The sequence below is a fragment of the Microtus pennsylvanicus genome, chromosome 2, assembly GCF_037038515.1.
Source record: "Microtus pennsylvanicus isolate mMicPen1 chromosome 2, mMicPen1.hap1, whole genome shotgun sequence".
Classification (NCBI taxonomy): Eukaryota; Metazoa; Chordata; class Mammalia; order Rodentia; family Cricetidae; genus Microtus; species Microtus pennsylvanicus.
In genome coordinates, this window is record NC_134580.1 from 128,776,434 (window position 1) to 128,802,220 (window position 25,787).

Below are 25,787 nucleotides of genomic sequence, written 5' to 3' on the forward strand. Positions count from 1 at the left end.
AATTTCTTGGATTCAGCCTAACTAGAACATAAATATAGCACAAATTCTAATTGGTCTTAATAATTTAAAAAAAAAAACAGATATGGGGTAAATGTTGAAAGATCAGAGAAACAGAGCAGCCAGCCACTAGTTTTTACCTCTGCCAAAAATCCTCAGACCGAATGGGCAATCCTGTCTGTAGGAATTCTTAGATCTGAGCTCTTGCCTCCACCTCCCTAGTATTGGGATTAAAGGCATGTTCCCAAGTGCTGGGGTTAAAGGTGGGAGCTACCACCCCTGACACTGTTTCTCCTTTAGACTGATTCAGTCTCTCATAGCCCAGGGTGGTCTTGAACTCACAGAGATCTGTCTGCTTCTGTCTGGAGTGCTGGGATTAAAGGTGTGTGTCACCACTGCCTGGGTAGCTCTGTACTCTGATCTTCAGATAAGCTTTATCTGTTACAGCACAAACAAAATAGCACCACACATAAATGCTGTAGTTCTTGCAGGGCTGTGAGAGTAGTGCTTTAATGACAGGGAGGTGACCTGAGGAATCGCTTGTCCAGAATAATAGCAAGTTCTCCTCTTGGCAGCCCCATGTTTCACTTCTGTCTGCAGTGTTCATACTTCCCCATCCCTGTGCCCTTGGATTTTTGTATTTCGTCTGTCTTATTCTTAGTGACCTTTCCTCTGTAACATTAGATTTTGACTTTTCTTCCCTGCTGAGTCATTTACCTTCTTTCCCAGCTGCCTTCTAGATTCTGTTCATATTCTTTACTGTCTTCTACCTCCCCTTCTCTTTGTGCACTTGTACCTTTATTATTCTTTTGCATCCATTCTTTTGATGCTGCAAGCGATGAAAAGAGGTATGTATTTGGTTGCTGTGTTTAAACATAGGAGTTAAAACATTCCTACAGAGATGATGGGGCATGACCTTGACTTCCACACCTCTATTCCTTCCACCTGCCCTGTCAGCCAGGTTTCTTCCTTTATGTTGCCATGAAAAAAATGTGTACTATTTTATTACTGTAAATGTGTTTTTACTCCTTAACTGTTGTTTAATAGTATATCATATCAGTCTTGACTTCATTTTATTTCCAGTACAAATTATTAAGTCTTTTCAGGATATATATATATATATATATATATATATATATTAAAAACTGGTTGGGTCTGTAGAGGGAGGGGCTCAGCAATAAAGAGGACTGGCTGCTCTAGAAGAGGATTCAAGTTGGATTTCCAGCATCTACTTGACAGCTCACAATCCCTTATAATTCCAGTTCCAGGGGATCTGATGCCCTCTTCTGGCCTTTGAGGACACTGCAAATACATGATATACATGGTATCAAAACACATAAGATAAAAAATAATGGTTCCTTAATTTTTATTATTTCATGTGCATTGGTCTTTGCATTTATGTCTTTGTGTGTCAGATTTCTTGGGACTAGAGTTGCAGACAGTCCTTAGCTGCCATATTTTATTGAGAAATGGGTGTCTATCTGCCAGTTTCAGCATCCTGGAAGTTAAACTTATATCATTAGGCTTGCCAGAAAATGCTGAGTCATCTCCCGGGCCCTCCTCTTAAGATGTTTATTTTACTTAAAAATTCTAAAATGTAGCCGGGCGGTGGTGGCGCACGCCTTCAATCCCAGCACCAGGCAGAGGCAGGCGGATCTCTGTGAGTTCGAGGCCAGCCTGGTCTACAAGAGCTAGTTCCAGGACAGGAACCAAAAGCTACAGAGAAACCCTGTCTCGAAAAAAAAAAAATTAAAAAAAATTCTAAAATGTGTTTGATTATGTTATAGGTGGTGCTAATAATACTATTGTTGCCATTCTAAAGTCAGGAAATTATGCATTCGAAAGTACATCTAGACTTCAGATGAGTCTAGATGTTTCAGAGTCTAGAAGGTTTCTATTTTTTGGTCACTAATGAGAATTCACATAATTTATCTCTTTAAACTCTATTACAAGAGTGTATTCACTTTAAACATAATACCACTTCCTTTACTTCTTGGACAGCTGTAATGTTGAAATGAGTTTCAAACTTAGCTGTAACTCTAACCCCAGGGAATCTGATGCCCTCTTGATCTCCATAGGCACGGACATACGTACAAACAAAATACCCAGACACATGAATTAAGTGAAATAAAAATTCTTTAAAGTCAAATAATGAAGTTTAGGGGTTGGTTAGATATGTCAGTGGTTAAGAACATTTGTTCCATGTGCTGAGGACCTGAGTTTGAGCCCCGGCACCTGGCAGCTCACAACTCTCTGCAACTCTAGTCCCAAGGAATCTAACACACTTACAAAGATGTACATGCAGGCAAAACACCAGTGCACATGAAATAAAAGTAAATGATACCTAAAAATTAAGAAACCATTTATTTTTATCTTATGTGTATTGGTGACAAAGCAGTCATAACTGTCTGCAACTCCAGTACCAGGGGATCCTATGCTCTCTTCTGAACTCTGCGGTCTGCAAGCAACCGTGCAGGCAAAACACTCATGCATAGAATAAAATAAATCTAAAATAAAGTAAAAAAGGAACTTTTAAGCACACATGAAGTTTTCTTTAATATGTTTTAGGCCAAAGTTTACTGGGGCATAGTTCACAGATCATATCATTTTTTCCTATAAAGTGACCTATTTGGTAACTTTTTAGTATACTCATAAAGTTATACAACAATTACCAAACATGCTGCAATTCTAGAACATTTTTTTATCACCCCCCCCCCCCCAAAGAAACAGACCCTTTAGTGGTGTCATTTACTATCCCCTCCTTTCAGCCCCTAGCAACTACTCATTTAATCACTGGAGTTTTATTTAAAAGAAGCAGCTCTCTGCTGGGCAATTTTTTTAAAAAATGTTTTGAGAGTATACTTACATCATTTTCCCCATCCTCTTTTCTCCCTCCAAATCCTATGTGGTCCCCCCCCCTGCTCTCTTTCAAATTCATGGCCTTCTTTTTTCTTATATGTGTGTGTGTGTGTGTGTGTGTGTGTGTATTCCCAAATAAATACAAATCTGCTCAGTTTGCATATATGTTTTCAGAACTAACCATTTGGTAACCATTGAATGTGCTCTTTCCTAGGGAAGACTGTTCCTTGGTGGCCTGATATCATTTGTCTAGGGTTGAGACCTGCTGAGCTTTCCCTCTCCCTTTTAGCTAGTCTCTTAGTGTTGTGTTTGTTCAAGTCATGTTTGGGCTGTCAGGTCGATGAGACTTCATGCTGTAGCTTCTGACTTCTAAGAAGACACAGTCTTAACAGCAAACTCTCTTTCTCTGGCTCTTAGTGTAGCAGGAGTTCTAATAGGTCTTAATAATAAAAACTCTGAGTCAGATATTGGGGAAAATGCTGAGAGATCAGAGAGATGAAGGAGGAAAACCACCAAACACCTTACCTCTCAACTCCCCAGTGGAAAAAGAGTCCTGTTTCCTCCTACCTTATCACTTCCTTGCCCCTCCCAACCATATTATTTTCTGTATGTCTGTACAGACCTCCAGCCCTCTATGGTTAGTTAGTGACTAGCTCCACCCTCTGATCTCCAGGTAGCATTTATTTGTACAAACAAGACATCACCACATTTCCCTTTTTGTCTAAAAATTTTAAAAGTTATAACTGATATAAGAAAAATTATACAATAAGTACAGTGTATATATATATATATATAATATGTATATATACACACATACAGGCAATAAACATACCAACAATGTTTAGCTCATTAACAGTTGACAGATTCAGAGAAAATACTCCATATCTATCCTATCTTGGTGAGTCCAAAAGTTGTACCTAATTCACTTCCTATTCTAACTTTCGTTACCAAAACTATCTGTTAATGTCTCTCAACCTTATATACTTTAACATTTTTTTTTAGTGAATTTCTTTTCTGAATCTGTTAACAAGGAAATCTATAACTATAAAGTTTTCAACTCCATCAGAGACTCTAGAAGTCAATAATACTATCTGAGTAAGCAAGAAGTGCAAGCAAGCAACTTCCAAAAAATGTGAGAAATGACAAACAGGGCTGGAGAGATGGCTCAGAGGTTAAGAGAACTGACTGCTGTTCCGGAGGTCCTGAGTTCAATTCCCAGCAACCACATGGTGGCTCACACCCATCTATAATGAAATCTGGTGCCCAGAACACTAATACATGATAGATAGATAGATAGATAGATAGATAGATAGATAGATAGATAGATAGATAGATAGATCGATCTTTGGGATATCTAACAGACTTTTCTGTGAAGTAGGATATTCTGAAGGGCTCTCCTACCTTATCTTGGCAAAGTTCTTTTGTGTTCTGCTTGTCTAGTTTGTACTTCATACTGTCAGCAGTTGAGACAAGAGCACTTTCTTACCCAGTGGCTCACCTTTGCCACAAAGAAAATTACTTCAATGCCCCTCATCTTCTCTGAAGTAGATTGGTGCTGCCAGGTGCAGACATATGTCTCATTGTCATAAAAAAGAAAAGAACCTATGTTATTAAAACATTTTAAATGCCATATTCTATAGATCTCTGAAGTGTTTGGTTTAAAAGTAGTTTCAATAATCTATCTTTTAATCTTATTTTTATATCTTCCCTTATTTCTTTTCAAAGTAGATTCAGTATCTACCCTTATAGCCTATCATACCTATATCCTCCCCGCCTCCTTTGCTTCTTTTTTTTTTCAAAACAAGAACTCTGAATCTTATCTCTTTGTTCAACTTTTCTTCCTGACTATAACCAGTAACAACTTGTAACCACCACCCCCCTGAACAATGACATATCCATAACCCATTGAACAACCAAAAGCCACCTGTCCTACCTTTGGGAAGTTGGTATCATATTCTTAAATTTACTTCCTCCTGTCTGGGGGCAGTGACATTTTTAGGGGACCCAGAAAAGAAAAATTTGGGTTAATTGTCAAGTCCTGGGAGAGGTAGCTGTATCATTTGTTGTCCAGTCCATTCTACGTAATGGGAAAGAACAGGGCTTGACTCAAGTCCTGGCTAGAGTAGTCTATAAGGCTGGATCATCTCAGCTAGCCACCTCAAAATGTCTGGAGCATTAGACATCTTTAGATGGTGTTTTTCAGTTTAGATGTGTTAATATAGTCCTGGTGGAATCATCGTTGTGGGGCCCCATTCTCCTTTTGGAGACTTCAGATGTCACTGTTAGGCATGGTTTTGGTTCACTGCAGAAAACGTAAACATTTTAAATGTCATGTGCAGCAGATCTCAGGTTAAGGAAAAGCTTCATAAACTTAGAACGAAAGGATTATGAGATTAGTGGCAATAAAATTGTTCTTTAATTTTGTTTTTCTTCTGTCCCATATCAGGTAGCTCTTCTGACATGAGACAGAGATTATAAATTTTACTCTAAGAAGCATGCTTGGGTTTAGAGAAGGAGAGAGCCACACTCCAACTCCAAAGCCGGCTTTAATTTTTAATTGGACTGGGACTACAAAAAGACCATTTGCATTTCAGCAGAAACAAACATTTGGGAATAATTATGAAATTTTATCCTGTTGGAAATGTGATAATACCCATAGACCAATTTATTCCTTTTTCTTGGGACTTTCTTTTGGATGGTTTGTCCTTTTTCTTCAGTGACCTTCAGATTCATTAGTTGGATGCCTTTATTCTTCTGAAAAGACAAAAACAAAAACCCTTCCCCATTCCTAATTTTGGGGAGGTTCCCCTTTGGCAAGTTGTATCTGATCAAATGAAAAGCATTTGTTAGTTTTGAAGTTAGTTTAGATTGAAGGGCCGTATTGTTTGGTTAACTTGGTCTTCTAATCAAGGGGTGTTTCTTGTTCAAATCTAATCTCTTACCAATTTTGATGGTATCCATAGCTTTTCTTCTGTGGAAACAAAAGCAAAATAATTTTCCCAGTGTAATAAAACATGTCCTGGTTTCCATTCTGAGATCAACACATCTTTAAAGTATACTGGCTGATTTAATTCCATAGTTTGTCTTACTATCCAGTGTCTCTCTGCAGCTGTTGTTCCTTTCTCATTAGCATTTAGTAAATTCAAAGTTATTGAAGCATTATACAATCTATTTCTGGAGGTATTTATCTTTCTTTTCTGTCTGTTTGACATATCCCTTAGAGTTCGATAATGATCTTTCTCTAACTGCCTGCCCTGTAGTATTTATTGTGTGGTATACCTGTAATATGCCTTAAATTATAATAAGCAAAAAACTTCAACTTTCTTAGAGACATATTCTGGAGCATTCTGTCTTTATTTGTACAGATATACCCATGATTGGCCCTAACAGCTAGCAAATGTGATTACCAAATTAACCTTTTCCAAACTCAAAGCAGTTGCTTATTTAAAACCTGATTAGGTATCAATGATGTATTATAAAATATTTTAGTTTTCCATATTCGAAAAGTGGAACGCATTCATCTGCCAGATTTCATTCCTTTGAATACCCTTTTGGTTACTTCCTGCAGGTAATGGTGTTTGGTTATATAAAGAACAAGTAGGACATTACCTTATAATTTCCTTGGCTTTTTGCTACATGATGGAAAAGTCTTCTTTTAAACTTTTGCTATTGACATGATATTTTTAATGAAATTCTGAGACCTTCAGCACATTTCCAATTGATAATTGATCAATTTCTGCATTAGCTTGTGCTAGAGAACCTGGCATACCAATATGGGATCAGATATGTGTTATGTATATGGAGTGATTCCTCTTCCTGATTATTTCTTGTAACTGAATAAATAATAAAGTCAATTTTTGTATCATCTGGTATAAATTCAGTGGTTTCAGTATGCAAAGCAACTGCTTATGCATATTGCAAATCAGTAACTATGTTGAGGTTCCTTAAAATCCATTAGTACCTTGAGAATAGCCCACTGGGACCAACCAGCTCTCCCACACTCCTCCTGGTAAGGGCCACCTATCCAAAAGTGCCAAGGGTGGGGTGGGGTTCTACATTTGCAATGTCCAGCTAGGGGCAGGGCTAGTGAGGGGTGGGGCCAGCTCAGTGTGGTCCTCAGATTTAAACAGGCATGGCTCCTATAATACCTGTGGCAACACGGACCGTGGGCATCATCACACCCTAGCTACCTCAGGATTACAGGCCCGGACATGCCCTGGGCAGAAGCTTAGACCTGGGTGTTACCATGACCCTGGAGGCAGCAAGGCAGCCCTCAGACACCAACATGCTCTCTGGTGGCTGTCCAGACCTCAGGCATCCACACAGCCCTTTTTGGTAATAGGAGCCAGGGATATCAATTCAGAGCCTTGCTGCTGCTGGGTCACGAACTCAGACATGGCCCTAGGCAGCAGCCTGTGTCTGGACGACACCATGGCCCAATGTGGCAGCAACAAGGTCCTCAGATACCAACATGCCACAGGATGCAACCTAGACATGTGACATCACAGGCCTTGGAACCTGATTGTTTTAGGATCACAGATTCTGGTTGTGGTAGGACCTTGGACACAGATGTCTTCACCGGTCATCTGGGTTCAGATGTCACCATGGCCCCAAGTGGAAGCACAGGCCTCTCAGATTGGCACGGTCCCAGGTGGTGGCCCAGACCCCAGCATTGGCACAGCTTCGACATTATCTGTAGCTACGATATCAGCACAGACCCTGGCCAAGACAGCACTGTGGCCCCAGGTTGGTGTGGCTTCAGTGGCAGCATGGCCCTCCAGTGTCAGCAGGACCACAGGTTATGGCCTAGACCCCCAGGTTTCCATGTGGCATTTGGTGGCACCATGGACCACTGACATCACTACCCTGGTTGTGGTAGGGCTATGGACTTTGACATGGTCCTCAGCAGCAGCCCAGGCTTTGATGTCACCAGGGCACATGCAGTTTGGCATGGCCCCAGGTGGCAGCCCAGTCCCCTGGTATTGTCATGGCCTTCAGTGGTATCAGGAGCCACAGACATCAATACAGACCCTGGCTACAGTAGGGCCATGGGCCCAGACATGGCATCTATGGTAGTGCAGGCATTCAGTTCTGTATGACCCTGGCTGCAGCATGACCCTCAGACACCAAAATGGCGACAGGTGGCAGCCCAGACCCCAGGCATCCCCATGGCCTTGGTGGCAACATGGTACATGAACATCAGTACAAACCCCCGCTGCAGTAAGACTGACATCACACTAGGTTCAGGTGGCAAGCAGGCACCAACATCAGTCCATCCCTCACTGCTCTTGCTTCTTTAGAACTGCCTCTTAACACAGCACACACCATTTCACCTCTCCTTCTCTAGTTCACCACACACTTGCTCATCATAATGGTACCCACCCTGAGGGCACTGGGCCAGCCTGTCGATGCCTTCAGGCAGCCTGGACCTTGAGGACCCAGGCTGGCCCCTCAAGTATTTCCCCTAGCTGCTTCTGGTTTGTTTTTTTTTAGGAGAGTATTTATGAACGAGGGGTCTCAAACAATTACCTTAGGCTATACTGAGACTCATTGTTATCAGTGTGATCTTGAACTCCTGGTCCTCCCGCCTCTATCTCCCAAGTGTTCAGATTGTAGGGATTCACGATGTTAGGCAGGCAAGCACTCTTACAAACTGAGTTATATTCCCAGCTTATGTTGCTTGATTTTTTTGTTTGTTTGTTTGTTTGTTTTTCGAGACAGGGTTTCTCTGTAGCTTTGGTGCCCATCCCGGAACTAGCTCTTGTAGACCAGGCTGGCCTCAAACTCACAGAGATCCGCCTGCCTCTGCCTCCCGAGTGCTGGGATTAAAGGCATGTGCCACCACCGCCCGGCCATGTTGCTTGATTTTTGCATGTGATCTTGACCCTCACAGTATGATTGGTTCTGTTCAGTAGACCCGAGTCTCTTGAATCCTCAGTGTGGATAGATGTACACTGTTGTGGAAAATGAATTGTGCTTGTCTCTTCTAATCTTGTTTCTCCTTTTTTATGCACTGGTTAGGAACTGAAGTGTACTGTTGAAGGGTCTTTAAATTTCTTAGAGATTAATTCCTTGTAGTAAGCAACCTTGAAATAGCCTTCTGAGAGTACTTGCTTCTTGCTGAACAAAGGTTTATCAGATTCATGAACAAAAGAAATCCTAAGATTTTCATTTTCTTAAATATGTCCAGGTGCCCACAGAGGCCACAGGTGTCATGGAGAATCAGGCAGTTGTGCTGAGAATTGAACTTGGGTCTCCGGAAGAACAGTGTACATGCTCTTGACTGCTGCACAATCTCCCCAGACCTTGCTTATCTTTTTTTAAATATTTCACTTGTGGGAAGCATATTTTATGGTTATTGCTGATGGTTCTTTTTTTTTTTTTTAAGTTGGTTTTACTACAGTTATTTATTGGCAGGATCTCATTGCCTGACTTGGAGTTGGCTATGTAACCCAGACAGGCTTTGAACCTGCAATCTTTCTACCTTAGTTGATGCTTAAAATGTTTAAGCATCTATGGAGCCTGATCAAAGGCTTGTATTGCTAAACATGATGGCCTGAGTTTGATCCCAGAACCTACACGTGGAAGGAGAGAGCTGACCCTGAAAGTTGTCCTTAACTCCACATGTATGTGCCCCCACCAATAAATTAAAACATAATAGAGGATTTGTATAAAATAATATTTAGATAAATAATAGGTGAGGGCAAAAAAACTGCATTGGAGATGTTTGTGGTATTTAACAAGCTCTCTACAAAGTTGATCTTCTGAATAGGAAGACAGGGTATAACTAATGAGGACATTAAAAAACAGTGCCCAACAAGGCTGGGGTGTTGGCCAGTGGTGGAGTGCTGCTTGCCAAACATTCTTGAGATCTGAGTTCCATCTGCAGCAGTTGGGAGGTTGGTACAAACATCTTTAGTTTACATGAAGATCAAAATTAAAGCCATGAAGTACTGCCCTGTCCATAGAATGGCAGCACCAACTCTTTGTGAATGGGGGGGGGGGCGCTGGAGCTGATACAGTGAGTACTGTTGGGAGTGTTTAGGTTGGCCAGTGAACTTTTGTTTTCTTTTTTAAGATTAAAAAAGGAACATTCTGGGCCTAGAAATACGGCTCAATGGTTAAGAGCACTGGCTTCTCTTCTAGAAGTCCTGAATTCAATTCCCAGCAACCACAAGGCAACTCACAACAGTAGGTAATTGTAGACCCATGCCACCTCATGCCCTCTTTTGGTATGCAGATGTACATGCAGATAGACATAAATAAAATGCATAGCTTTTTTTTGTTTTTTTTTTTTTCTTTTTGGGTTTTTGAGACAGGGTTTCTCTCTGTAGCTTTTGGAGCCTGTCCTGAAACTAGCTCTGTAGACCAGGCCGGCCTCAATCTCACAGAGATCCGAGTGCTGGGATTAAAGGCGTGCACCACCACCGCCTGGCTCATAAACTTTTAAAAATAGCATTTTGTTAGTACTATGAGAATGTCATGTTTTGATCGTATTCACACACACACCTTCCTCCTAACTCCTATTGAGCTTTTTTATAATGTAAAGGTTAATAGTCTCCACAGTGTCAGTTCTTCCACAGTGGTTCCACATCAGTCTTCTCGCTGCCTCTAGCTTCACTTCTTGTATACACAGTTCTCCATATCCCTACTGAAATCTAGGTATTGATTTTGACGTATTTACTCTTCCCAGTATCTAGAACTTCCCTATGTTTCTTTGGCCCACCCATCTGCCTGTAGCTGGCTTCTTTAAAACTCAGCTTAAGAGCCTGCTTGTGAGATGGCTCAGTGGCTTGCGGTTCTTGCCATTTGAGTTTGATGACCTAAGTTCAATCCCCAGAACCCATGTAAAAGTGGAAGGAGGGAACCAATTCCACAAAGCTGTCCTCTGACCTGCATGTGCACACTAGGAGCTCTTTCCACCCCATAATAGATTAGACAGCTTTAAAAACAGTTTAGACAACTTAAGCTATGTCCTTGAAGCTTTGACCAAACCTTGGCCCCTCTTCTCGGCCTCTGTATCTCAGGTGACCCATTGTCTGAACTCCCACAGGATCCAGTATTGGATTGGCAATGGTACTGATCTAAGCCTGTGGAGAAACGTCTGGGTTTTTCTGGCCTTTTCCCTCTGCATCCTGTAATGATTGCAAATGCTGGGAGACATCAGAGGAAATGAGCATATCCATCCTCTTAGCTTCTTGAAAACAGAATCAGAGCCCAGACTATCAGAAACAAGCTGATTTCAGTGAACACACAGTGGTTGAAAGGTCAAGGACCCCAAAAACTCTTATGTAAGAAGAGCTTTCTTGGATTTGAGGCTCAAAAAAATGTATTTAGGAATGTGCGATGTGCTTGTGGATTTGAAAGGTTTTGTTCACCTGAGTTTTAACTTTAACAGAAGGATGCTGTGCAGTGGTCTCGAAATGTAGCTGCAGTGGACGGAGAAGAACCAGAGGACTCGGCTGATGTGGAAAGCTGTGGGTCTAATGAAACCAGCACTGTGAGTGGTGAAAATGATGGTAAGTGCTGGAGCAGGAGATGGGGGAGACCAGGTGCTTCCTAGGGACTAACTGTTGTTCCCTTATCTTCCAGTATCTCTGGACGAAACATCGTCCAATGCATCCTGTTCTACAGAGTCTCAGAGCCGTCCCCTTTCCAATCCCAGGGATAGCCACAGGGCTTCCTCACAGGTAATGGGGCGTATTGGTGACAGGATAAGAGAGTGGGTTGGTGAGAGCAGACACATAACAGGGTTCTTTCATCTTCAGCAGATGTCAGAACATATGGTTGAAGAAAGGAGACAGGAAAATTGGTTATTACAGCATTTTACTTCATTTTGTAACAGAGTCTTACTGTGTAGTTCTGGCTAGCCTTGAGAATTGGCTATGTAGACCAGGCTGGTCTTGAACTCAGAGCAATCTGCTTGCCTCTGCCCTCCCAGTGCTGGAATTAAAGATAGAGACTACCATACATCACTCCTGGTAACATTTTTAGAAGCAGGCTGTAGGGAACTGCATATTAGGCCTGAGAGTAGTATCTAGGTAATTATGTTGATGGTGGTGGTTTTGTTATTTTGGGTTTTCAATACAGAGTTTCTCTGTGTAGCCCTGGCTGTCCTGGAACTCACTCTGTAGACCAGGTTGGCCTCAAATTTAGAGATCCACCTCCCTCTGCCTCCTGAGTGTTAGGGTTAAAGGGTGCATTACCACCACAGTGCTGTAATTATGTTTTTCCTTCCTCCTTTTTTGTCTTCCTCAGCTCTCATATAGCTCAGGCTAGTCTTACTTGCTATGTAGCGAATGATGGCCTTGAACTCCTGATCCTCCTGTCTGTCTCCTAGGTACTCCTAAGGGCTTTGATTACAGATATGTGCCACCATAGTTACCTCATCCTGCTCGTACTTATACCGTGTTTGTAAATGTCCAGGAACATGTTACAGTGCATTGAGAGTTTGAGAACATGAACTTCAGAGGCAGCGGTTTACTTTTCTTCTGCAGTACTGGGGATTGACTTCAGGGCTTTGTGCAAGCTAGGTAAACACTCTACCACTGAGCTCTATTCTCAGCCCACTATTGTTTCCAGTTGTGACAAGTTCCTTATCTATAGAATGGGAACAATGGTATATAATTTTTTTCTTTTTTTTGTAAGTCAGCTGAAGGGTATGCTTGGTGCATTGATATTGGCTTATACCTGTATTAATGTTGCCTGGGAAGTTTGTGTGCATATGAACTCTTTTTTTTAAAGATTTATTTCTTTTTATTTTATGCATCTGATTGTTTTGCTTGAGTGTATTTATGATATATATATGGTCTGGAGTAGGACCTGAAAAGGAATCATATACATTGGAACTGGGACTTGGAGATGCTTGATAGCTGCCATGTGGGTACAGGGAATCAGACCCTACTATAAAGCTTAAAGCCGGTGGTGGTGCACACCTTTAGTCCCAGCACTTGGGAGACAGCGGCAGATGGATCTCTGTGAGTTCGAGGCAAATCTGGTCTACAAGAGCATTCCAGGACAGCTAGGGCTATCTCAAAAAAAAAAAAAAAGTATGTGTTTCTCACTTACCAGTTTGTGGAAATTAAAGGACAACTTTGGAGAGTCAGTTCTCTTCTTCCCTTGTTGGATTTTGGGATAGAACAAAGGCCATCAGGTTTGTACAGCAAGTGCCTTTAGCTGTTGGGCCCATATCACTAACCCTTCACATGAATTCAAAAGTGAGTGAGTAGTACAAAGCCAAAGAGTGCGGTAGTGGCACTGTGGGTGACTCCTTTCTTCTTTTAAATCCCTCCTGGGAACACAGGCAAATAAACAAAAGAAAAAGACGGGGGTCATGCTGCCTCGTGTTGTCCTGACTCCTCTGAAGGTAAACGGGGCCCACGTGGAATCTGCATCAGGTATGTGTAGCCTTAATAGTTGTGGTACTTTTTCCTAGGGTTCTGGAGACCAGGCTGGGTCAGCAGCTTTTGACTTAGCAGTATGATAGCAGTAGAGTTGTTGAGTCCATGAAAGCCCAGGAAGGCAGTGTATTTATTTATTATTGTGGTGAGGGCTTTGTGTTGGGTTCTTCCATACACCCTCCTCTCACCTCCAGGGTCAGCTCTGAACATCTGATGATGACTTTGCCAGTGCTTTGTAATTTGTCATGAAAGCTGTGTTTTGGTGTTCTTTAGTGATACTTCAATGCCACACCATGAGGTGGTAGTCTCTGCTAGCCGAGGGCTGGGAGCCAGAGCATATCAAGGAGAGTTGGGAGAACTAAGCTTGTCTGATAGGTATAGTTTGTGATGCTTTTGACCAGTGGGATGCTGTGCCCTCAGGGTTCTCAAGCCGCCATGCTGATGGTGAGAGTGGCAGCCCATCTAGCAGCAGTAGCAGCTCTCTGGCCTTGGGCAGCACTGCTATTCGAGGTCAGGCTGAGGTCACCCGGGATCCTTCCCCACTCCTGAGAGGCTTCCGAAAACCAGCTACAGGTGAGTGGGTTGCCATATGTTTCTCTGCCTTTAAGAGAGCCTCCTGCAGGCCTGAATGTAAAAAGATGCTATCTTCTCCAGTTTCTCTTTCAGTTTAATTTTACTTCTTGGGTGACCCGCTGTTTTTTGTTTGGTGTTTTTCCTTATATTTTGATTATTTCATGTGAGTAAACTCCTGTAGGCAGAAATAGTCACATAGCTTCTTGTCCGTCCCTGTGCTGTCTGGCCCATACCTGCTTCATAAGTGTTTGAATTGCTCTCTTCGTGAAGGATCCCCATGTCCATTTTTGCAGGGTGTAGCATCCTTCTCTGCTTATACTCGACATCCAGACAGACACTGTGTTATTTTAGCCTAGGCATTGTCTTGAGTGGGAACGTGTGTTGAATTTGGAGCATGCAAACAAACTCAGTATGGCCATCTGTAAGACTAGTATGCCATTTGCTATTTCAGGATTGGTTTTAAGAAACCCACCCTGCGCCGGGTGGTGGTGGCGCACACCTTTAATCCCAGCACTTGGAGGCAGAGACAGGTGGATCTCTATGAGTTTGAGGCCAGCCTGATCTTCAGAGCTAGTTCCAGGACAGGCACCAAAGCTACACAGAGAAACCCTGTCTCCGGGGTGAAAAAAATGAATGGATGAGTGGATGAAAGGGAGGAAGGAAGAAGAAAGGAAGGAGGGAAGAAAGAAATAAAGAAAGACCAACCCACCCTGCTATCTATGGTCATTTTGTAGTTGGGCTGTATGAAATCATTGTAAGAAGAATAGCTATGGATTCTGAAAGTTAGAATGTGTCATTCCTAAGTGGAAATGAGCCTTTACTCTCTTGATGCACTTGCATTTTAGCAGCAGTACGTAATCCAAGATCTCCAGGTCTCTTATATAGTGATTTTTTTTTTCAAATAAAAATAGTGTTTACATACTTCAAAGAAGTATGACCCTTCACTTGGCTTTTAATAACCCTTAGTACATGTCTGCCTGTAGAACATACCTCATTCACAAAGCCTTCTTTGTAGGTGTTTCTGTAGTATACTGACTAGATTTGCTTCTCCAGTTTGACTTTGTGAAGCTTGTTCTCCAACCCCTATCTGCTTTTCTTGGGGAAAGTGTCTTCCTTAGGCTTTGATCCTGGAGGAGGCAAGCCTGAGTAGTCTCAGGATTTTTGATTTTGTTTATTTATTTTTTTGTTTAAGCTGAAAATCTATACCCTTACTTCCAAAACTACAGGTCAGATGAAGCGCAACAGAGGGGAAGAGGTAGATTTTGAGACACCTGGATCCATTCTTGTCAATACCAACCTCCGTGCTCTGATAAACTCTCGGACCTTCCATGCCCTGCCATCGCACTTCCAGCAGCAACTCCTCTTCCTTCTGCCTGAAGTAGACAGACAGGTGCCAGTGCACGGGTCCTCTTGGTCTCTGTCTAGGCGGGCTCCTGTTCCCTGCAGTTGCTTACTATTTTCATTTTGTCCCTTGCCCCCTAGGTGGGGACAGATGGCCTGTTGCGCCTCAGCAGCAGTGCACTCAATAACGAGTTTTTCACCCATGCAGCTCAGAGCTGGCGGGAGCGCCTTGCTGATGGTGAGTAGACTCCATCACACGTGGCTTCAGATGCCTGGTGTGTGTGGGATTTTGTAGCTCTGAGGTTAAGAATGTTGCCTGCCACCGGGTGGTGGCAGTGAACGCCATGAATCCCAGCATTTGGGAGGCAGAGGCAAGCAGATCTCTCAGTTCCAGGATAGGCAGGGCTACACAGGAAAACCTGTCTCAAAAAAAAAAAAAAATGCTATTCCAACCCAGTTTCAATTCCCAGCACCTACATGGAAACTCAGAATTGTCTATTACTCTATTTCTTAGATCTTATGTCCTCTTCTGGCCTCCTCCTGAGGTACTTACTAGGCATGTACACAGTGCACGGATTTACATGCAGACAAAACAGCCATACGTATTATGCTAAACAACAACGTAAGCACTATTACTTCTTAGGCTTTTGCCTAAGATCCAAGTGCTAATTTTTATTACTCTTTTTTTCTCAAAGATTATTAATGTAAGGCAGGCTTTACTCACAGTACTAATAAATATGGTGTTATTAATAGGATACACTGCTCTGAAAACACAACATATTAGGGATATCCTTTCTACATGTTCTTTTTATCATTAATACTATATATATGTATACCTCTGGTAAATGGCATTATGTAGATGTGTGGAAGAAAGCACTCCAAGGTGACATACTCAATGCCACCATGCTCTCCTTTTGTCATAGTCACTTAGAGTACATGTTAGCTTCTCTAAATTTAGTTTTCTATGGTAGCTTCATGATAAATGTGGGGGAGAGGATCCCAAAATTACCCCTGGGTTTTATTATTATTGAGAGTTTATGTGCAGAACTGGCATTTATTACAGCAAAATAATATAAAGAAAAATCAGCAATGGGAGAAGGTACACGGGTAAGATGCCAGGCATAGGTTTCAGAAGTCCTTTCTGCGGAGTCAAACAGGACAAATGAATATCTCAGTGTGAAAATGTCTACCAGGGAAGTTTGTTAAAGGCTTGGTACCCAGGATTTTTTCTTTTAATGTATGTATGTTTGTGTATGTGGATATGTGTGTATGAGTCCAGGTGCCTGCAGAGGCCAGAGGTGTTAGACCCCAGAGCTGGAGTGACTGGAGTTGGAACCATCTGATAGGAATTCTCAGAACCAAACTCTCAACCACTAAGCCCTGGCACACAGGATTTTATTGGGGTAATTCTGTTGGTAACCGTTGCTAGTCCTAAAAAGAAACCTTGCACTCATTTTTCACCATCTTCTTTATCAAGAGCTATTAATATAAGAGGAAAGCAGGTGTCATTAGCATGGATAGCTCTGTTGGCATTAAGAGCAGCACAACTCATCAGTTAGGGTAGTAAGAGTACTTGAAATCCAGGTTCCCAGAAGCCACCAGATGGGCCGACTCAGAGTCAAGTAAGTATTCAGGTCTGCAGTGGTAACTTTTTCTATAAAAGAAGAAAGAATGGAGCCAGATGATGGTGGCGCATACCTTTAATCCCAGCACTTGGGAAGCAGAGACAAGCAGATCTCTGTGAGTTCGAGGCCAGCCTGGTCTAAGAGCTAGCTCCAGGACAGGATCCAAAGCTACAGAGAAACCCTGTGTCGAAAAAAACTAAATAAATAAATAAAGCAAGAATGGTTCTCAGAGGTTAAGAGCACTGGCTGCTCTTCCAGAGGTTGAGTTCAGTTCCCAGCAACCACATACATGGTGGCTCACAACCATCTATAATGAGATGTGGTGCCCTCTTTCGTAGTGTCCAGGCAGAACACTCCACACATAATGAGAGAGAGAGATTTTCTCATTTGTTTATTGTTTTGATTAGTGTCATGCTGTGAGAGGGCCACTGATAGATACAGGAGTTATGTTCCTTTTAAAGCTGCCTGGTAGGAGCTGGAGGAGGTGGGACCACTGGTAAGGTACTTACCATGTAAGCATGGAGACCTGATTTTTGATTCTAGAACCAACTCCCCGCCCCCCCCAAAAAAAAACAAACAAACAAACTGTGTGGTAGCCTCTTGCCGCTCAGTGACAGTCATCAATCCAGCACTGGGCAGGTGGAGATGTGCTTGCTAACCAAATAGCCTAACCTAAGTGGTTAATCCCAGGCCAATGGAAAACCTTATTTCAAACAAAATACCCTGTATTTGGGTAGAGATGACTCTGCAGTTAAGAATACACCCTGCTCTTCTGAGACCGCATTTGGTTTTGGACACCCATGTTCGATGTAGGGGCTCAGTAGGCATCTGCATGCACACATGGCACATACTCAGAGACATAGGAGTAGAAAGAAAGCTTTAAAACAAAGAAACCAACTTTTCAGATACCTGCCAAGAATTTTCCTTTGCCCTCTACATGTTTGCATGGGCACATAGGTAGGTATACTTGTGCATGTACACGACACAAAAAACAACAAAATGTGGGACAGTCAACGTCACTTCCTTATCTAGGATCTCTGAGTCTGTACCCCCAAGACAGGCAGGGAAATTCTAATTTCTCTTTTAAGAAAGTAAATTTCCAATTCACCAGCAATAACCATCACAGGGAGAAAAACAAAAACAAAATGCTTGTTTTAGAACCAGAAGACTTGGATTTCTGTAGGACAGATATGTTAGTGTCCAGAATTTACTAACTGGAAGTCACTTTTCTCTTTAGGTGAATTTACTCACGAGATGCAAGTCAGGATAAGGCAGGAAATGGAAAAGGAGAAGAAGGTGGAACAGTGGAAGGAAAAGTTCTTTGAAGACTACTATGGACAGAAGTAAGGCGCTGAGTGCTATGAGTTTTGGTCTGAGCATTTTGCGGGGACAAAGACAGTTGGCGTCCATATCTGCAGCTTCTGTAGGCATAGATTCAACAAACTAGTTGAGATTGTGTAAGGGGAAACTGCGACTTTTGAGAGTATGCATTTATCAGCACAGCGTAACAACTGCTATGTCAGCAGTGAAACTGGGTCTGCAGATGATTAGGAGACGTAGGTACTCGAGGCTGAGATGGGCTTAACCCAAGTCAAGTGATCAAGGCAAGCCTGGACAATATAAAGTGAGCTCATTTTTTTAAAACCTATGATGGGAAGACAGAGTGGTTGTCTGGCATGTGGGAGGCCATGGATTGGATTCTTAGCATCACAAAACAAAAAAATTAGGGGACTGAAGAGATGGCTCAGAGGTTAAGAGCATTACCTGCTCTTCCAAAGGTCCTGAGTTCAATTCCCAGCAACCACATGGTGGCTCACAACCATCTGTAATGAGGTCTGGTGCCCTCTTCTGGCCCGCAGGCATACACACAGGATATTGTATACATAATAAATAAATAAATAAATATTAAAAAAAAACCAAAAAAATTAAGTATCCAGGAGCACGCAAGTAGGTTATATTACAAATATGCTGTTTTGTCTAAGGGACTTAGACATTCTTGGATTTTGGCATCTACAGGATGTCCTGGATACTAAGGAATGAAGGTAGTATTTACAAAAAAGCATGGAGGTGACTGTGGCTTGACTCATTTTTTTTTAATGCTATCCACGGTGAAGTTCTGGGATTAGTGGTGTGTGCCATGCAAATTTCTTTCATTCTAGCTAAGTTATCTGAGGTACATATTGTTCATAAAAACAAAGATATGCACTTTCTGGCCTATAATGGTGTGAATTTGATTTGCAGATTGGGTTTGACCAAAGAAGAATCACTGCAGCAAAAAGTGGGCCAGGAGGAGGCCAAAACCAAGAGTGGATTGTGTGTCCCAAGAGAATCAGCACGGCCGCAGCGTGGGCAGCGTGGGCCCACTACACGTCAACGGGATGGGCACTTTAAGAAACGTTCTCGGCCCGATCTCCGAACCAGATCCAGAAGGAATCTGTACAAAAAACAGGAGCCAGAACAAGCAGGGGTTGCTAAGGATGCAAATTCTGCACCAGATGTCTTACTCTCCAAAGATGGGGATGCTAAGACTGACTCAAAAGGGATGAGCAGTCCCCCTGGACCGGATGTGTCCTCCGCAGCATCCAGACAGGAGGGTCCTAAGTGTCCCAGTGAACCTGTGACTTCCCGGATCCAAGCAGAAACAGACAGTTTGGCATGTACCTCTACATCTCCAGACAGAATCCCTAGCTTACCTCAGGACACTGTGGCTCAAGAGACAAAGGATCAGAAGAGGAAATCCTTTGAGCCGTCAGCCTCCACGTCCTTTCCCGAAAAGAAGCCCCGGCTTGAAGATCGTCAGTCCTTTCGTAACACAATTGAAAGTGTTCACACCGAAAAGCCACAGCCCACTAAAGAGGAGCCCAAAGTCCCGCCCATCCGGGTAAGAGAATTTGGTACCTAGAGTCCCAAGTGCCAGATTTCTTTTGAGGGTCATGAGATTGTGAAGCTTTTTGTCAGGGGCAGGAAGAAGGGCAAGAGCAGAGGCCCTCGGGCCCTGGCATGAATTACATGGGGTACGGAACTTTCTGTGAGAAAGCTCTCCGGGACCGACTTAGGACGATGCATTTCTTTTCTTCATTTTGATTAAAATTATCTTGAGGTCCAAATCCTCTGAAGTTTTTACTGTTTTATTATGTGTCACAAGGCCTAATTAGAAATTAAATTTGAAAAGTGTGTTTGCTGGCTCACCCATACAATCCTAGCACTTGGAAAGCGAAAGTAGGAGGATTGCTGCCAGTTCAAAGCCAGCTTGGGTAAAACTTTGTATCAGTGAGTAAAGGAGCTTGCTGCCAAACCTGATGACCTAGATTTGGGACTTAGGGCAGAAGGAGAAAACTAACTCTATAAGTTGTCCACTGACCTCCACATGTGGTTGTGGCATGTATACTGCGTATGCGCAATTAATAAATGAAACAAATTTCGAAGGAGGGAAAAAGATGGGGAGATTTTAATGCAGCATAAATAGCTCTTTAGTAGAGCCTGCTCAGAATGAAGTGGTATCATGGGTCACCATTTGACTATGATTATTTTAATTTTTAGGAAACTGAGTTTTCTAGGCCATGACCTCTAAGATAACTTATGTTCCAGTTTTGCTATGTACTTCCTAGTTCATACCACCCTGTTAAAACTGCTATTTATGCTTCTTGCAGATTCAACTTTCACGTATCAAACCACCCTGGGTGGCTAAAGGTCGGCCCACTTACCAGATATGCCCCCGGATCGTCCCCATCACGGAGTCCTCCTGCCGGGGTTGGACTGGTGCCAGGACCCTTGCAGACATTAAAGCCCGTGCTTTGCAGGCCCGAGGGGCGAGAGGCCACCACTGCCATCGAGAGGCGGCCACCACTGCCATCGGAGGGGGGGGTGGCCCGGGTGGAGGTAGCAGTGGGGCCATCGATGAGGGAGGTGGCAGAGGCGGCGGCAGTGGTGATGGTGGTGAGGCCTGTGACCACTCTGAGCCCAGGGGAGCCCCAAGCACCTTTGGAAAGGGTGCGCCAAATCTACAGCGAACACAACTACTGCCGCCTTGTCCTCTGAGTGAAGAGCACACTCCAGCTGAAGCTGTCATGCCCAGAGCCAGAGGAGAGAACTTGGCTTCTCTCAGAAAGGAGGAGTGCTGCCTGTTGCAGAGGGCCCCAGGTGTGCTTACAAGTGGGCTGGAAGATGCCTCCCAACCCCCTATTGCTCCCACTGGAGACCAGCCGTGCCAAGCTTTGCCACCACTGTCCTCCCAGACTCCAGTGGCTGAGAAGCTATCAGAGCAGCCTAAGTTGCTTCTAGATGGTAGAACTGAATGCAAGTCTGGTACCTCTTCCTTGGAGAGGGGTAGTGAGGATGAAGGATGCGCTGTCCCCTCAGTGAATCCTGTGCAGTCTCTGGTGGGAGATGTAGAAGGAGGAAAGGATCAGGCCTTTGATGATATTCCCAGTGTGGAAGAGCTTGTAAATGTGACACCTGCTTTTATATCTGAATTGTCATTGGCTAAGTACCTAGAGGATAAACATGCTGATGATGAATTAGGACTTGGTGACACAGGCCCCCGCTTAAGGGAAAGTGATAGACAAGAATCTTTGAAAACTGAGGCTTTTGCATCTGGCAGTGCTGCCTCCTGGGTACCCATTCTGTCAAATTATGATGTAGTGAAAGACTCTGAGTCAGAATCCAGAGAAAATGCACCATTTCTGGAGCCCCGGGATGGAGAAGAGTGGAAAAGAGCTGTTCCCCTCATTTCTGCCATGCCGGGGGAGTTGGCAGCCACAGAAAGTGTGCCCCACCCTGAGAGCTGCGCTTCACTCTGGACAGCACCTCCTCCAGGAACCGTGGCCAGTGCTGGCAGTGACAGTGAGCAAGTAGACCTTGAAAGGCTGGAGATGAATGGCATCTCTGCAACACCCAGTCCTCACAACGAGTCCACAGATACAGCCTCTGACTCGGAAGGCCACCTCACTGAGGACAGCAGTGAGGATCCAAGTGAAACCACAGTGGCAAAGGGGTTGTTGGTGGGCAGGAATGGAAAGCAGGATGGGGACTCCTACGTCTCACTGTCCAAGGTGAGCAGTAACCTAAGTGTGCTTAGAAGGACAGAAGGGATAGCAGCTTCTCAGAGCTGGGTGTCTAGAGTATGTGCAGTCCCACACAAGATCTCAGAGTCCCTGCTGCTGTCCAGTACTGAGTGCCAGCCCAGGTTCATGTGCCCACCTAAGCCTGCTTCAGTGGAGGTTACCAACCCTCTTGTGATGCACCTGCTGCATGGTAGCTTGCCTCTGGAAAAAGTTCTTCCTCCAGGTCATAGAGGCAGCAAGCCAGAATCCCCCCAGCTGCCACTTAGAGAGCAGAGCCAGGGTACAGGTGCTGTACAAGATACTGGGGAAGACAATCACCTAGTTGCCAGAAGCAGCCCTGGTTCTGCACTGGCTTGGAAGGAGTCTCTTCTGGCCCAGTGCTATGCAGGTCTTGGAAGGGCAAAAGCCTCCCAGGCTCTTGGAATGCCCCAGAAGATTGCCAAAATGGTTCCAAGTTTAGACTCCCAGCATCCAGTGGCAGAACTGACACCCTCCTCTGGCAACCTGGAAGAAATAGATTCCAAAGATCATTTCTCTTCTTTCCGTTGTGAAGAGCAGAAAGAAGCCCATTCCCAGTCCCAAGGCAGTGATCCTGGTACTGCCCCAGGCCAGTGTCCAGGGAATCACACTACCTCCGAAGTGCCATGTTTCTCCTCTGCAAATGTGAGCCTCTCCTTTGGTCCTGAGCAGACAGATAGGACCCTGAGTAATCAGAACAATGCTGGTGGTCAAGAGAAGAAACTATTTGGTCCTAGGAATACATTTCCCACCCTTCAGTGCCCCAGGTCTGAAGAGCAGACACCACTACCTGCTGAGGTCCCTCCAGTTTTTCCCAGTAGGAAGATAGAACCAAGCAAAAACTCAGTATCTGATGGCATACAGACTGCAAGGGAAGACTGGACGCCAAAGCCATCGCCTGATTCTCCTGGTGGCATCAAGACTGAGCAGATATTCTCAAGGGGTCCCCTTAAAGCAGATGCAGAGAATAGAAAAGCTGCAGGGTATAGTCCTCTGGAACTAGTGGGTCACTTGCAAGGGATGCCTTTTGTTGTAGACCTGCCTTTCTGGAAATTACCCAGAGAGCCAGGGAAAGGGCTAAGTCAGCCCCTGGAGCCTTCTTCCATCCCCTCCCAACTCAACATCAAGCAGGCTTTGTATGGGAAGTTCTCTAAACTCCAGCTCAGTCCCACCAGCTTTAATTACTCCTCCAGCTCTGCCACCTTTCCCAAAGGCCTTGCTGGCAGTGTGGTGCAGCTGAGCCACAAAGCCAGCTTTGGTGCAGGCCACACTGCATCACTCTCCCTGCAAATGTTCACTGACAGCAGTGCAGTGGAAAGCATATCTCTCCAGTGTGCATGCAGCCTGAAAGCCATGATCATGTGCCAAGGCTGTGGAGCATTCTGCCATGATGACTGCATTGGACCCTCAAAGCTCTGTGTATTGTGCCTTGTGGTGAGATAATAAATTATGGCCATTGGAAACATTGTACACTTAGTGTGTGTATTTTAATAATGGTTGATCTTAAATCTGTATACAGAATATCCTTGCTATAAAGAACTATCTCTAGGCAAGATAAATCTTGCCTTCCCCTAAAATTTATAGTGTTTGAGCGCTCTGTCACTTGACACCCTTCTAGTCTTGCTGGGAGGGTTTTCAAGGGGCCGGGTGGACTTGTGGTTGCCCACAACCAGCCAGCCTAACCCTCTTGGAGTCAGGCAGTGTAGTGTGGCAGGGCAACCTGTCTGACACCCAGATGGACTTGAAATTGAAGCAGGAAGGTTGGGTTCTCCATAGATGGAACTCACCTACCTGAACTGAGCAGGAATGTCAGTCTTCCACTGCCCCTCCCTGCCATCTTCTGCTACTTTGCTTGGGGAATTGATGGTTGCAGAAGCCACACAGGGTTAAAGTAACTTCCATCATTGCCCACCAGGGGTTCAAACACCTGCTGATCTTGATGTCATATTTCTGTCATTTGCCAGTTGATGGAGCCAAGTTGACCTTTGGTTCTGGTGCTTTACCCAGTTCGGAACTTTTATCTGTCTGTAACCCACGGATCCACAGATTCTTTTGGAAGCTTGAATAGCCCTTCTTGAACAATGGGGTATGGAAATAGGGCTGTCTGCTATGGAAATGCTATCTGTAGACCTCGAGAGTCAACTGTACAGATGTTCACAGGGGACTCCTGCTTACTACCCACCCCGTCACATTTGACCGTGGGAGTGGGCACCCATGCACCTGTGTATGTGAAAGTCATTTTACATTTCCAAGCAGTCTTGTTTCTTATTTTTATATTTTTAACTCTATTCTTGGATGTATAAAGTGAACTTTTTGGCTTCTGTAAGTATGCTCTATGCACCTCTAATGTTTTACCTTGTATTTATATGTTGTACACAGTACCGGCCAATTCTGTAAATGGATGTATTGTACAGAGAACATGACCATCTCTTCCTTATTTTACGTCTTCAGCACCCTTGATTAAAATGGTGTTGTTTACTTCTGTGCACCAATTGTCAGAGCCACTGAGTGCTGTGCTGCTGTCTGATGTGAGAAGGAAGTTACTGACTTGTGACCTATGGTTGGCCCTGTGCCTTGTCACCTGTCACCAGGGAATCTCCCACAGCCTCCAGCGCCACAGACAGCTGCTCACACACCACTGAGCAGACATGTCTTGTTCCTTGTATCTATTCTCTTCCAGCCTTGAGTGGCTGCTCCGCTGCCATATATGACAAATCACCATCACCAGTGTTCAGTGCTTCTAGATTCATGGGTGAGTTCCTTGGGCGGCCCCCAGACAGGCCTTTTGGATCTGGCTCCAAGGTCGTCACCTGTCAAAGCAATATTGGGGATCGCTAGGCTCCTTTTGACTTACTTTTGACAGTAGATTTCAGGGGAACAAAGCCATGCCTGCTGCCTGCCTCTCTCCTAACACGTACCATCAAGTAGAATTTGTCTGGCCTCATCCCAGTCCCTGCCGTTTCTTGTATCTTCACTTGAAAGTTGGGAGCCCTTGTTTAATTTAGCTGTCTCCTGTGTGAGTGCTACTGTATGAAGTATGAAAATTTGTGTGCCTTGAGCGAATTTCACTTTGTAAGTTGCCCCTCCATTTTATCTGAGGTGACTGTTTTTTGGGGGAAGGGTGTCCATCAAGTGTGAGTGAGGAGCTGGTAGTGATGGGATACAGATTCAGTATTGGCCGAGTTCATGTTGTGTGCTCATAAGTCTCTTCTACCAAAGACCAGGAGCAGGAGCCAAGCGTGTCCAGTCTTCTTCTAAGACCTTTGGCGTCTCAGAAGTGAAACTTGACAATGGTCTGGTCCATGGGGCTGCTCAGAAAAGCGCTGCTCTTGTATGTCTCATTGGTATTGGAAAAAATAAACCTGTACAACCTGTACTTGTCTCCCTGTCCTCTGTGGCTGCCTGTTAGTATGGGGTGGTTTGGTAAAGTGAGAGCTGGACAGGGTCCTCTTGATGGATCCTTTGCACAATGAATTGGCAGCTCCACTGGTCTTTGATCTCTTGATTTGATGAGCATTTCCACTGGGTGTAGTAGAACCAGAAAGCTAATAGAAGTGATGGGAACTTTAAAGGGCTTACTTCCTCCTTCCAGGAACTCATTCAAACCACCTGCCTCAAATGGAGATCTCCATATGGGTTCCCATGATTGGTAACCTCCTGGCAGTGACTCATCCTGACCTTGTCATAGTGTGAGACGATTCAGGGTCACTGCTGCTTGAGCAGCCTGAAGGATGCCCGGTGCTCCAGGAATGCCCAAGTGCACGATTTTATGATTGTATTCAAACATAACTAAGCAGAATTGAGTTGATGGAAGTGAACCTAAGCATAATATCTGTGAATGGGAGAGTCATGGGCGCTTGAGCACAAGTTTTCTAGCTCCTGTTGAACATTTCTACTGTGTGATGCAAGCC

At 44.0% G+C, this 25,787-nt stretch overlaps 1 protein-coding gene across 1 annotated transcript in view; it reads left to right on the forward strand.

The window, feature by feature from the left end:
- The window catches only part of Asxl1 (ASXL transcriptional regulator 1), a 68,209-nt gene extending 42,957 nt beyond the window's left edge, over positions 1–25,252 (forward strand). Inside the window, exons 4-12 of the mRNA XM_075962557.1 lie at positions 11,255–11,375; positions 11,449–11,546; positions 13,160–13,253; positions 13,677–13,829; positions 15,056–15,219; positions 15,312–15,408; positions 18,033–18,138; positions 19,037–19,676; positions 20,446–25,252. Of these exons, the coding sequence (XP_075818672.1) occupies positions 11,255–11,375; positions 11,449–11,546; positions 13,160–13,253; positions 13,677–13,829; positions 15,056–15,219; positions 15,312–15,408; positions 18,033–18,138; positions 19,037–19,676; positions 20,446–23,319 (4,347 nt within the window). The 3' untranslated portion in view covers positions 23,320–25,252. The remainder of the gene's footprint in view (positions 1–11,254; positions 11,376–11,448; positions 11,547–13,159; positions 13,254–13,676; positions 13,830–15,055; positions 15,220–15,311; positions 15,409–18,032; positions 18,139–19,036; positions 19,677–20,445) is intronic.
- The last annotated feature ends 535 nt before the right edge of the window (positions 25,253–25,787 follow it).